This window comes from Macaca thibetana, chromosome X (assembly GCF_024542745.1).
Source record: "Macaca thibetana thibetana isolate TM-01 chromosome X, ASM2454274v1, whole genome shotgun sequence".
In the NCBI taxonomy this organism is placed as follows: domain Eukaryota; kingdom Metazoa; phylum Chordata; class Mammalia; order Primates; family Cercopithecidae; genus Macaca; species Macaca thibetana.
In genome coordinates this window covers 131,188,140-131,201,563 of record NC_065598.1, presented here as the reverse complement: position 1 = coordinate 131,201,563, position 13,424 = coordinate 131,188,140, and the positions used below count along the sequence as shown (strand labels likewise).

Sequence of the window (13,424 nt, the reverse complement as noted above, 5' to 3'; positions counted from 1 at the left end):
AAAATGAGTAAACTATTGACACACTCAACAACCCGGATGGCTCTTCAGAGAATTATGCTGAGTTTAAAAAAAAAAAAAAAAGGCAATGCTAAAAGTTTACACACTGTGTGATTCCATTTATATAATATTGTTGAAATGACACAATTTTAGAAATGGGGAACAGATTAGTGTTGTCACGGGTTAGGTATGAAGCGGGGTAGGGGAAAAGGGTGGGAAGGAAGTGGGTATGGTTATAAAAGGTCAGCATGAGGGATCCTACTAGTATTAGAACTGTTCAGCATCAGTATGCCAGTAGATACACAAGTTTACCCAGGTGATAAAATTGTATAGAACTTAATACACAGACATAAATGAATATAAGAAAAACTAGAGAAATCTGAATAGGATTGGTGGGTTGTATCAATGTCAATGTTCTGTTTGTTATACTATAGCTTTGCAAAATGTCACCATTAGAGGAAACTAGACAAAGTGTACAAGAATTTCCAACTGCATGTGAATCTACAATTATCTCTCAATAAAAAATTCAGTTAAGAAAAAGCAGATGCCTAGCCTAGGCAACACAGCAAGATCCCATCTCTACCAAAAAAATAAAATAAAATAAAATAAATGAATAAATAAATAAAAATTAGCCAGGTATGGCGGTACATGTCTGTAGTCCTAGCTACTCGGTGGGGCGGGCGGTGGGGGGCTGAAGCAGGGGGATGGTTCGAGCCTAGGAGGTCAAGGTTGCAGTGAGCTCTGATCGCACAGCTGCATTACATCCTGGGCGGCAGAGTGAGACCTTATCTCAAAAAAAAAAAAAAAAAAAAAAAAATCAAATGCAACAGCCGGTACTGTGCTTGAGCAATGGCTGAATTTCCATCTATTCACATTGAACAGAAGCCGTGAGGTCAGGCCTCCATCTTTGGAGCGCTCACAAACATGATTTGCCATATTCACTTTGTTCCTGTTTGTGAACAAGTGATCACTTGCACAAATAATTTGCATAAGCCTTGCTGTCTCTGTATTTTAAAGTGGAGATAATCCATGCTAATTCACAGGGGTCTGTGGGCTTAATTGCCATTTGCTCTTTCACTCTACACAAAATTGTATTATTGTAATCATTGGGAGCTGGAGAACAGAGGTATAGAGTAGCTGAATATTTATGAGGCATTTTGTTGCAGATGTACCTGCCAACAGAATGTTAAGTAGAACATTTTCTAAGGTACCAAATTCTGGTTGTGATTTGGGTATATCACCTCATATTAAATCTACGTGTCGTTCTAGCCCACATATCACATCTGGTTTTTCTTTCAATCAGGACCTCTATAAATATGATTCAGCATGTTGATTAGATTTGTGAGAGATAATGGTGACCAGAAAATGCCACAGACAGATCTGCCTGTTGGGTAGAAAAAATATGAAATGAGTATCTTTAAGGTGAAAAGGAAACTTTTTTTTTTTCAAAGTGGTGTCTGCATTCAGTTTCCAGACAAAAGCATGAAAAACGAATGCTGCAATAGAGAGACAGGCTAGAGCCTCTATCTCTGGGTCTATAGGAGAATGTCATCCTGTGAAGGAGAATGCAAATAAGAAGGCTTTGAGTGAACTACCAACAGCTCATGCTTACCTTTCGTGATGAGAAACAAGGGTAGCACAGAGAATTGATGTACGAGGACAAGACCAAATTGCCTTTTAGCTAGTAGAGCCCATCCCCATGGAACCTTTCCTATCAGAGCTGATAATTGGATAGAGGAATTAATAGTGAGCCGAACAAAAGCCTTTATAAAGGACATAGACCATATAATCCATCTCTGCATATTTTAAGAATAGTCAATTCATAAACTAATTCAAAGAAGCTGGAGCATTAGAACAATTAACAAACCTCAGCAAATCAATGACCCCACAGATATAGGGATGCTATGCTTTGATACAGTGTAGATTTCCCAGGATTAACTCAATTCAAGTTATTTCATTCTTTTCAATAGAAGGGATTTCTTAAATGTAGAACTAAGAGGAATTTAATCTGCATGTCTTTGGAAGACTCTCTTCACACATTCACAGGTCAAAAAAATTCCTTTGTTTGATCATGTGTCTGAGTTGAGATTAGGAAATTATGCTTGCCATACGTTGAGAGGAACTTTAGCTTGTGATAATTTATTTATGGTTGCTTCAAGATATTTCTGTCACCACCCATTACTTTTAAAAGCCCTGTAGACTTTTGTCATAGCTAGAAACAAGAAACAACTTAAAAGTCCTTCAAGCAGAGCTTGTTGAATAAATTATAGCATACCCCTTTTCTTTCATACTATTCAGCAGCCTCCCCCAAAAAGAATCAGATAGCTCTGTATTTTCTGATATGAAAATGCTTCCAAAAATATTATTAAATTTTAAAAAGATGCAGAAAAGGATGCATATAATGATGAACCCAACTGTGAAAAAGAAAAAAAATATTTACATGTAAATTCAAGTTTTACATTTTTTCTGCAAGGATATATAAGAAATTGTTAACAATCATTGCTTTTGGGGAGAGACACATCGAGTAAAAGACTGAAGTGAAAGGAGACTTTAGATTTATACTTTCATGTATTTTAAAATCTTTTACTGTATATATCTAGTAATTTTACTTTAAGAGATCAATTAATTTTTAATGAATAGTTACATTAATAAAATAACTAGTAAAAATGATAAATCTATTTAAATTGTAACAGCTTATAGGCTTTTACTGAGAAATTTTACCCTTAGGAACGTGTCCTATAAAATTGCAAACCTAAATGTACCAAGAGGTATGTATGAGGAAATTTACCGTAGCATTATTTGTAATTGCAAAAAATTGAAAGCAACTTAAATGGCCATCAATGATGGGTTAAATAAATTATGTTACATGTAAATTATGTTACATGGAATATATGTGGCCCTAAAAACAGCTCTAAATATACTTATGTGTCTGTCCATGACAGTATTAAGTTAAAATAAATCAATTTGCAGAACAACATGTACGTATATATTATTTTTGATTTTAAAACTGTATACACTCATGCACATACATGCACACACTTATTATAAACACACGGAAAAAAAATTTTTAATAGACACCTCTGTGAAGAGGATAGTGAAGGGTAGGTTTTACTTGATATTTCATATGCTTTTGTATTGTTTAAATATATTTTATTCACAAACACATGTATTACATTTGTAATTTTTAAAAATAAGGAAAAGATGCTTAAAAACTACTTGAAAGCAAAATTTCTAATGACTAGAAATTTCACTGCTATTATTTATCACCATGTTGTTTAATATTCCAAGACATTTCCAACTATAGTGAATACTTGTTTATTAAACCCAGGTAGGGTTCATGTTTTTCAGGCAATGTTCCCCAAAAGCCTTGTTCTCATGAATATATAAATATATATATATAATTTATGTGTAAATAGATTTATTGAGATTTGTAACCTAGCAATGTGCTCATTAAAACTTATTTTTTAAAGGTCATAATCCTTTTATGGGCCATAAATATTAATTTATTAGGCAAAAGCTGAAGCTAGACATGTTGTAATCACTCATATTTATTCATATATTGCCCCCTTTGTCCCAGATGTCATATAGCCAAAATCGAAATAGGTGAAATTCTATGGTATTTTACAGATACTTCAGTGGTGAGGCAGGCAATGACTGCAGCTAGTAGCCTAATTTCCCCAGGTGAATTATCAGACCAGCCATTACCTCCAAAGGAAGCTTCTAAGACATAGTAATATAGCATAACATTTTGGGGGCCACAGGCTCACTTGAGATAGTCCTGTATGGTGGGAAGTGAAAAGAACATGTGCTTTGCAACCAGACCAGTCTGTTCAAACCCCAGTTATACTACTTATTTGATTGGTGACATTAGGCAATTTACTCAACCTCTCTGAGCCCCTATTTCCTCCTCCATAAAATGCCTGGCACACGGTAAGAACTTAGTAAAAGGCACCAATTACCATAATATGTTAGCATGTGATGGAAACTATAGACTGCACCCTCTGAAAAAAAAATCTGCCCTGTATTTTTAGGGTGTTGTAATTTCAGGGGCTTTGTCAACTCCTTCAAGGCCATTCTGGCCCCCAGATTAGAAACTCCTGGTCCAAGGTTTGGAAAGAACACTCAAAGAGATCTGAATAGTAGAGGAACATTTACTACCTTTTTTGTTTGTTTGAGGTGATAATTTCCTTGTTTCTTATGTTAGATTGTGCATTATGCCCACCATGATTCAATCAGACCCAGAGGATGGTCGTCCATTAAAAAGTGTATGAAAGAGACCGGGTGCAGTGGCTCACGCCTGTAATCCCAACACTCTGGGAGGGCGAGGCAGGCAGACCACTTGAGGTCAGGAGTTCAAGACCAGCCTGGCCAATATGGTGAAACCCTGTCTCTACTAAAAACACAAAAATTAGCCAGGCATGGTTGCACGTGCCTGTAGTCCCAGCTACTCGGGAGGCTTAGGTAGGAGAATCACTTGAACCCGGGAAGCAGAAGTTGCAGTGAGATGAGATGGCACCATTGCACTCCAGCCTGGGTGTTGCAGCAAGACTCTGTCTCAAAATAATAAATAAATAAATAAAAATAAAAATTTTAAAAAAGTGTACAAAAGAGCAAAATAAAAGAGGGTTGTCTAGTACTTTAACACAGCAGTTAGATTTAGCTATCTGCTCACAAAGTGGTAGGAAAACTCATGGCCATTAACTGGCCAGATTTGGTTTTAAAAGACCACTGCTGAGCACATGGATATAAGGCCATACTTCTGGTTCCTTAGATCAAAAATAAAATTACTTTAAACTGCTTTGGGTGAGCTGTTCAGGCTTAATCTACTAGTCTGTAGCTCAGTTTTGTAATCAGAGCCAGCTAGGAATATTCTCTTTTATTTTTAAGGCCTCAGAAAAGAGAAAAACCAAATACCTTTGGGTAGTAGCACAAAGGAATAGCTTTCCTGTTCCTTTGCATTGGTCTAATCTCAGAGAAACAGAAATCCCCTGGAATGTGCCTCTGCTGTTAACTCAAACAGCATCCAGACTGTTGGTGAAAACATATGCCCTTAGTCTGAGAGAGCCCTTTTAGGCATGGATCTAGCCCCTATTCCTTTCCTAACAGCTTCCTCCTGGAAAGAAAAAAAACCCATAAGAACAGCCAATAACACTCCTTCAAGAATAAGTGAATATTTCGGGAAATGCAAAAAAATCTTGTCTTGATGCTATTATCCCATGCTGAAGACTGCTGCTGCTGATAGTGGAGAGGACTAGATTTGAGAGCAGAGTGGGATTATGTAGAGAAAAGCAATCTCATCCTTCCTTCCCCAAACTCGAGAGGAGACAAATACAGGTGCAATTCCAAGAAGCCAGTTTCCTTACAAGAACTTCATTCCAAACAGTTCTCCAATATCATAATCGCTCTCAGAAGAAAAAGTAAATTGGTTTCTAAATATCATTCCCCACTAAAAGGAACAGGGATGCCTTAGTAAAATGATGGCTCCTTGGGCTGAGCAGAAAATATACAAGAAGAGCCTGGAACATCTTGTTGTGCCAGAGAGTAAGAAAATGCTCAAAGAATGATGGGGAACGTGTCAAAAGGACACAAGAACCAGATTGAAGAACTCTCACTGACCAGCCCTGGACAAATTTGAACATCAAAATAAATGATAGTAACAGATTGCAACCCATTGAATAAAATAAGAATCTGTGAGTTCATGTTCAAATAAATAAACACATAAATAAGGTTGGGTGTGGTGGCTTACACCTGTTATCCCAGCACTTTGGGAGGCTGAGGCAGGAAAACCACTTGAGCCCACCCAGAAGTTAGAGGTTACAGTGAGCTATGATCATGCCACTTCACTCTAGCCTTGGCAACAGAGTGAGACCCTTTGTCTTAAATAAATAAACACATAACTATGGAAGAAGAAAAAGCTCTTTCTTACAGTAGAATGCCAATTAATAAATGTAAAAAAATGGAATTTTAAAAATCATTATTTTGCAAACATCATAGTGATTAATGAATCAGGCAAGAATCATGAATAGATGTAAAACCTATTGGGTGAAATTATGTTAAGAAGGGGATATTTTACATAACCTCCAAATATCTCCCCAGAAATTACTCAACAATTAAAAAGGAAAAAATAATAACTTTATGGTAGAGAAATCTGACAGAGATCACTGAAATCATGTGATCAAAGTTATTATGAATAATGAGACAAATTGTCACCATGTGTCTACTGATGTGATGTACTGAGAAGAATATAACATCATTTCTGTGGTATTCTTACCAAAAATTCAAAGCCTGAATCTAATTATAAGGAACTATTAGGCAAACATAAATTGAGAGACAAAATAACTGGACTGTATGCTAAAAATTTCTAGGTCATGAAGACAAGGAAAGGCAGAGAATCTATTCCAAAGTAGTCTAAAGAGACATGACAACTAAATGTAATGTGTGATCCTGAGTTGGATCCTGGGGCAAGCAAAAAATAGTTACAAAAGAAATTACTAGGATAATGAGCTAAATATGAATGTGAAATGTGAATTAGATATTAGTATTGTATCAACATCAAATTTTCTCATTTTGATCATTATAGAGTGGTTAAGTAAGAGAATTCCTTATTCTTAGGAAATACACACTGAGATATTTAGGGGTAACAAAGAATTTTGCCTGCAACTTACTCTCAAATGACTTAGAAACAAGTAAGTGGTGTGTGTGTGTGTGTGTGTGTGTGTGTGTGTGTGTGTGTGTGTTCTTCTATCCTATTCTTCCAATCTTTCTATAAGTTTGAAATCTTATCAAAATAAAGATAAAAGAAAACAGTATGTGCTCCTCATTAAAAAGTGATGACAAAACTAGCAACCTGGGGCCACTGCAACACTACCCTTGCTAAGGAAAAAAGTTGATAAGTTACTCACAGCAGCGCAGTGTCCTGTCAACAGTTGGGATGATCTTGTTGACAAGCCAAACGTCTTCTTCCCAACTAACTACATTTCCATCTAAACACTTCATAAACTCTTCGTTATCCAGGATGTGGTCCCAGAGTTGAAAGTAGTACAAGCTGCCAGGAAAGCTATGCATCATGCTTTTAACCTCGCTGCTCCCATTCTTGAGAAAGTGCCCTAGGAATAGAGTCCCATGAGGTGTCAGGTTGTGTGGTTGATCCGTTACTTCCAGTATCCTTTTTTTATTCAGGAAAAGTTCTAATCTGCCCTTCACACCATCCCATATCAAGCATATTGTATGCCATTGAAATGAAGCCAGGTGGTGACGGATAGAAAAGGTCTTTCCCAATTTGTATAGTATTAGCTGCTGATGGTCTCCTGCAAGTCCAAGGTCTATGTCTTCTCTGCCCAGGAGGGCGTTATTTGTAATATAGGAGAAGGCCATCCAATACCTTGAGTTGTCATCCATGAATACCAGATCAATGCATGCTGTGAATCGGCTGAGTTCAGGAATGGTATCTATCAGGCTTACATATGTGTCACCTCTTCCAAAAAAATCCAGCTTTTTTCCTTTTAATGAAAGTGTATCTGTCCAAATTTGGGGGAGGGGAAAGAGAAAACAAATGAAATTTCTGTTAAAAATTGTTTTATTGTATTTGGCAATATGGTCAAATCTGGATTATACAATATAATTATGAGTCAATACTGATCCAAATAAACAAAAATAGTAGATGTAAAAAATCATCTCTATTTGACATTAGCATGTGATTTTTGTTTTGGCAGAAGAGTTTCTTCCTAATTATATTTTGCCTGGACTAATATGAAAAGTTAGATTAGTGTTCCCAGAGCACATACCAGCTGGACAGCTTGGAGAGGCAGTAAGAAGTGTATGGCTAGTGAAAGGGTGGGGAAGAGGCCAACGAAAAGGCAGCTTGGAATTCAAATTTGCTACACATAATCCTCACTCATATAATCAAAAGAGAGCTATTTCCGCCCACCTAACTGCCTTATTGTATTCAGGGTGCAACAGCAATTTGTTTCTCCAATGCCTTTTCCTGAGCCAAATGATCTAATTTATTCTGTCTCTGGGGACTGCTTCTCACTGAAAGGCACTGACAAAGGCCTGAAGAATGACCAGCTGGACGATACTGAAACTCTGGGACTTGTTTGTACTCGGGAATGGAAGACATGGCACGGCCCTGAGTGCATCCTGATGGCCTCCTTCTGTCTCCTCACCAAGGGCACTGCAGTGATTTCAAGATGGCCATAGACTCCAGTTACCATTGGCTCTGGAGTCAGACAGCCTGGGTTGAAATTCATGCCCTAACACTCATCAGCTGTGGAACTTTGAGCAAGTAACGTATCCTCCTGATACCTCAATGTTTGCTTCAGTAAAATGGAGATTTGGGACCACAGCGTTGTATGCCCATTCAACTTTAAGGGCTGCCATTCACGTTATAGTCTATGCCAGATAATAGCCTCTCCCTAATGACTTTACAAGATTATTTGAAGATTAAGTGAGATGATATATGCAAAACCTTGTCAAACATTGCTGAAGGACGTGTCCATTGGGTACAGTCTTTTGGTAAGTAATTTGGCAGTATCTATGAAACTTTACATTGGACATGCCCTTTGTCTCACAAGAAGCTACAGATGAGTGATGATACTATCACCACTACAAACCTTACACCCCCGGTCTACTAGGTAAATATCTGAGGATTATCTAATTATCAACCTAATTCCAGTGCCAGTACAGCCTAAGCCAGAAGATAAAGAGCTTTGTGGCAGAATTGGAATTGTAACCAGTCCCTGAATTAGAGTTGTAACGTTGGGACCACCACTCTAAAACAGTGACAGCCATAACAGAGCACTACAGAGGCTAGCAGGAAGTAAATACTTCCCTGCTTCTGGGAGATGCCGCCAAACGAAAGCTTCCAGATATTCTCTGACCATATAGTATTCTCTCCCTCCATTCCTCTAGTGGACATTCTCCAAAAGCAAACAATAACATGCATATGCCTGCCCCCATACACACTCATATACATTTCACCTGCATCACACACTCCCATGTGCAGGAACTCATACTATCCACCTGCCAGGGAGTTATTTCTGAACTATCCAGTGATGAATGAGCAAATGCTTATTTCTGTCCCTGGCTTATGTGATTATATTACTTTATCATCTTTCGTGTGACTAATAAATCAAGAGTTGATCCCACAAGACAATAAGCGATCTGAAACCCAAATCTCAATTGTTGTTGGTTAACTGCCTTTCTGTTCAGCCCTCCGAAATGACGTCAAATACATTTAAGAACTGGTTTTATGGTAGCATAAATCTCCAGGACTTAGTTGCACCTTAAAAGAAAATGTATCATAATCTCACGTGGTCTACAAGGGCCTCTCCTTTCTGCAGTATACTAATTTAGTTTTTGATTTTTTGTTTTAAGAGGGGGTCTCAGTCTCTTGCCCAGGTTGGAATGCAGTGGCATGAACTTGGTTCACTGCAGCCTTGACCTTCCAGGCTCAAGCAATCCTCCCACCTCAGCCTTCCAATTAGCTGGAACCACAGGTGCATGCCACCACGCCTGGCAAATTTTTAAATTCTTTTTAGAGACGATGTCTCATTATGTTGTCTAGGTTGGTCTGGTCTCGAACTCCTGGGCTCAAGCAATCCTCCCACCTCGGTCTCCCAAAGTGCTGGGATTACAAGTGTGAGACACCATACCCAGCCTGCAGTATACTAATTTAAAACCAGTTGCCAAAAGATGGGAAAAAGCAATTTACAAAAGCAGAAATATAAAGGCCAATACTATAAAAAGATGCCACCTTACTATTTTTAAGCACAAATTAAAACAATAAGGAGACACCATTTTTGCCTACTTGGTTGATAGAATTTTAGAAGACAGAATATCCAGCGTTGGCAAGCCTGTGGGAAAATGAGTCACTCTTACACACTGCTAGTGGGATTGCCAATTAAGTATTTTTTTTCTGAAGGGCAATTTGCCATTATCTATGGCAATCTTAATTGTATATAATTGTGTGTATCCTTTGACCCAGCAATTTCATTTCTACCAATTCATTTTAGACAAATATACAGATAGACAAAGATGAGAGTACAATGATATTTATTGCAGCATTGTTTATAATCAAGAACAATTGACAAACCTGCATGTCTATCAATAAGTGACTATTTAGGAAAATTGCTACCTCTATACAATGGAATAGTGAAACAAACAAGATAGGCCTCTATAGTCATGGAGAGTTTTTCAAGGCTTACTATTGTGTGAAATGGGAGTTACATTAAGTGCAGGTGCAGTATTATCCTATTAAAAAGTGAAAGAAAAATATGCAGGTAGTATGTCCACAGAAAAAAGTCTGGAAGAGCACATATTAAACAGTTAAGAATGCTTATTTTTAGGTGTGAGATTTAGGGAAATTTTTTACTTCTTATGTTACTTATTTCAGCATATTTGTGTGTTTTAAAAAATCATGTATTACACTTATAATCAGAAAAATAAAGATGGATGGGTGGATGGATAGATAGATGAATGGATGGAGAGAGGTATGGATGAGTGGATAGGTAGACAGATGGAAGATGATGGATAGATAGATAGATAGATAGATAGATAGATAGATAGATAGATAGAGAGATAGATAGAATCACTGTGGCCTTACTTAAGATTCTGCAGATATAGGTAAATTCTGCTTAGACATAAACAGAAGTGTGGTGTAGTGCAGTCTAAAAAGCCAAATTTGAGTCCCAGTTCTGCCTCTTACTAGCTGTGTGAACGTAGGTAACAGATGCCTGTGAAAGCTCTCAGCACAGTGTCTGGCACATAGAGAGCACTATATAAAAGTTAAATAAATAGCTCATATCACTTCTCCGTGCCTCATTCTTCCATAGCAAGATGGGAATAATAACTGCCTACCTCACAGGGCCATGGTAAAAGGTGATGCAATCATAACTAACATTTAGATTATGTGTGTGAGAATGTTTATAAACTGTGAAACCCCATGTTAATTTCAGTCGCAATGTTTGCCTAGGTCACTATTAGAAGCCTCTTCCTTCCTCCACAACCTCTTTTGCACCCTCACACGTGGAAGCCCACCTGAGCTGAACCCCACCGCAGCCTCTGGGCCTCTAGCAGGACTCCGAGGAGGCCAGACTGTGACAAGACGGAGAAGGGCTTTGCCCTTCTGTTTGGCCAGGCAAGCAGCGTTCTCTGCCGGGCCTCTCAAGGGCCTGCTTCAAAGGCCACTTGTGTCTTTGCATATGATTTCGCTATCCATTGCAGATGTCTGCTTAGATGCTGCCATCTGTTCCCTGGCAATTTTCAAGTCCAAATTGCATGATTGCTCCCCTGAAGCGTGTTCTCTCTTGATTTGGCTCCTCTGTGTCTCTTCGCCTCTATCCACTGTTTCCTTTTATTTTAAATGACATTTATTGTCTTCCTTACTTTTTTTTTAGGTGTTTTTTCCATTATAAAAGTGATAGTGTATATGTTTTCTTAAAGAAAAACTGAAAAGTATTAGAAAGTAAAAAGATGAAAACAAAGCCAGCCAGAGAGTCCCACCACCCAGAGATAATCACCATTAACATTTTGGTATATTTCCTCAGTTTTTTTCTGTGCACAGACTTTGCTTGTTTTTGTGAGGCTGAGATCATATTGTAAGGAAAATTGGGTCCCCTGCTTTTCTCACTCATAGCATAAGTGTTTTCCATGTTAGGAAAAACTCATCATAAATCTCACTTAAATTACTGTTACTGCCCTAGGAGTGCCAAGCACCATTTTATTTGTACTGGGAAATTTCATATAACATAAAATTTACCATTTTAACCATTTTAAAGTCTACAATTCAGTGGTATTTAGCATATTCATAATGTTGTACAACTATCACCATTATCTAATTCCAGAACATTTTCATCGTCCAAAAAGGAAACCCTGTACCCATTAAGCACTCACTCTCAATTTGCCCCTCCCCTCCAGCCCCTGGCAACCACTAATCTGCTTTTTGTCTCTGGATTTGCCTGTTCTGGACATTTTATATAAAGAGAGTTAGACAATATGTGTCCTTTCGTGTCTGGCTTCTTTCATTTAGCATAATGTTCATCCATGTTGTACCATGTATCAGTACTTCATCCTTTTCCACGGCTTAATAAGATTCCATTATATGGATATTTCACATTCTGTTTATTGATTCACATTAATAGACATTTGGATTGTTTCTATCTTTTGGTTACTATGAATAGTGCTGCTATGAACATGCATGCCATTTATTTTGTTTGAACACATGTTTTCATTTATTTGGGGTATAAATGTAAGAGTAGAATTGCTAGGCTATATAGTAACTCTATGTTTCACTTATTGAGTAACAGTCAAACTGTTTTTCACAGCAGCTGTACCATTATATATTCCTACCAGCAATGTATGAGGGCTCCAATTTCTCCACATCTTAGCCAACACTTGTTGTTTTCCACTTATTATTGTTATTGTCATCCTAGAGATTATGGAGTAGTATCTCATTGTGGTTTTGATTTGTGTTTCCCTAATGGCTGGTGACATTGAGCATTTTTTTAAATATGTTTGTTGCCATTTGCATAGACTCTTTGGAGAAATACATGTTCAAGTCTTTTGCTCATTTTTAGTTGGGTGGCTTGTCTTTTTCTCCTTGAGTTGTAAGCATTCTTCGTATATTCTGAATACTAGAACCTTATCAGATATATGACCTGCAAATATTTTCTCCCATTCTGTATTGTCTTTTCACTTTCTTGATAGTGTCTTTTGATGTGTAAAAGTTTTTAATTTTAATGAAATTCAAAGTATTGAATTTTTATTTTATTGCTCATGCTTTTGGTGTAATTTCTTCTTCTTTTTTTTTTTTCTTTTTTTCTTTTCTTTTTTTTTTTTTTTTTGAGATAGAGTCTCACTCTGTCACCCAGGCTGGGGTGCAGTGGCACAATCTTGGCTCACTGCAACCTCCGCCTCCTGGGTTCAAGCGATTCTCCTGCCTCAGCCTCCCGAGTAGCTGGGACTACAGGCATGTGCCACCACACCCGGATAATTTTTTGTATTTTTAGTAGAGACGGGGTTTCACCGTGTTAGCCAGGATGGTCTCAATCTCCTGACCTCATGATCCACCCGCCTTGGCCTCCCAAAGTGCTGGGATTACAGGCGTGAGACACCGCGCCCTGCCGCTTTTGGTGTCATTTCTAAGAATCCATTGCCAAACCAAAGGTTGTGAAGATTCTCCCTTATGCTTTCCTCTAAGAATGTTATAGTTTCAGTTCTTACATTTAAGTCTTTCATTCATTTAGAGTTAATTTTCATGTACAGTGTGAGATGGGGAGGTCCAACTTCATTGGCACAGAGTAGGTCCTTTGTAGCTGTTTACTGAATAAATAATTGTATCCTGTATTAGGGCACTGAGTTGGAGGCTAATGGGTGGGCAAATGGAGTGCTGTCCCTTGTGCAAAGGTATCAGGGATGAAGCATCTGGC

General features: G+C 37.8%; 2 protein-coding genes across 3 annotated transcripts in view; one reads left to right on the top strand and one right to left on the bottom strand.

The window, feature by feature from the left end:
- MAP7D3 (MAP7 domain containing 3) overlaps positions 1-13,424 on the top strand; it is a 195,566-nt gene that overhangs the window by 86,736 nt on the left and 95,406 nt on the right. The window lies entirely within an intron of this gene.
- Positions 1-13,424, bottom strand: part of ADGRG4 (adhesion G protein-coupled receptor G4) — a 113,855-nt gene that overhangs the window by 89,540 nt on the left and 10,891 nt on the right. The window contains exon 2 of one of the 2 annotated variants that reach the window (XM_050777197.1): positions 6,900-7,514. The exons of the other annotated variant lie outside the window; for it this stretch is intronic. Coding sequence (XP_050633154.1) covers positions 6,900-7,514 — 615 coding nt within the window. The remainder of the gene's footprint in view (positions 1-6,899; positions 7,515-13,424) is intronic. 2 annotated transcript variants of the gene reach the window in all.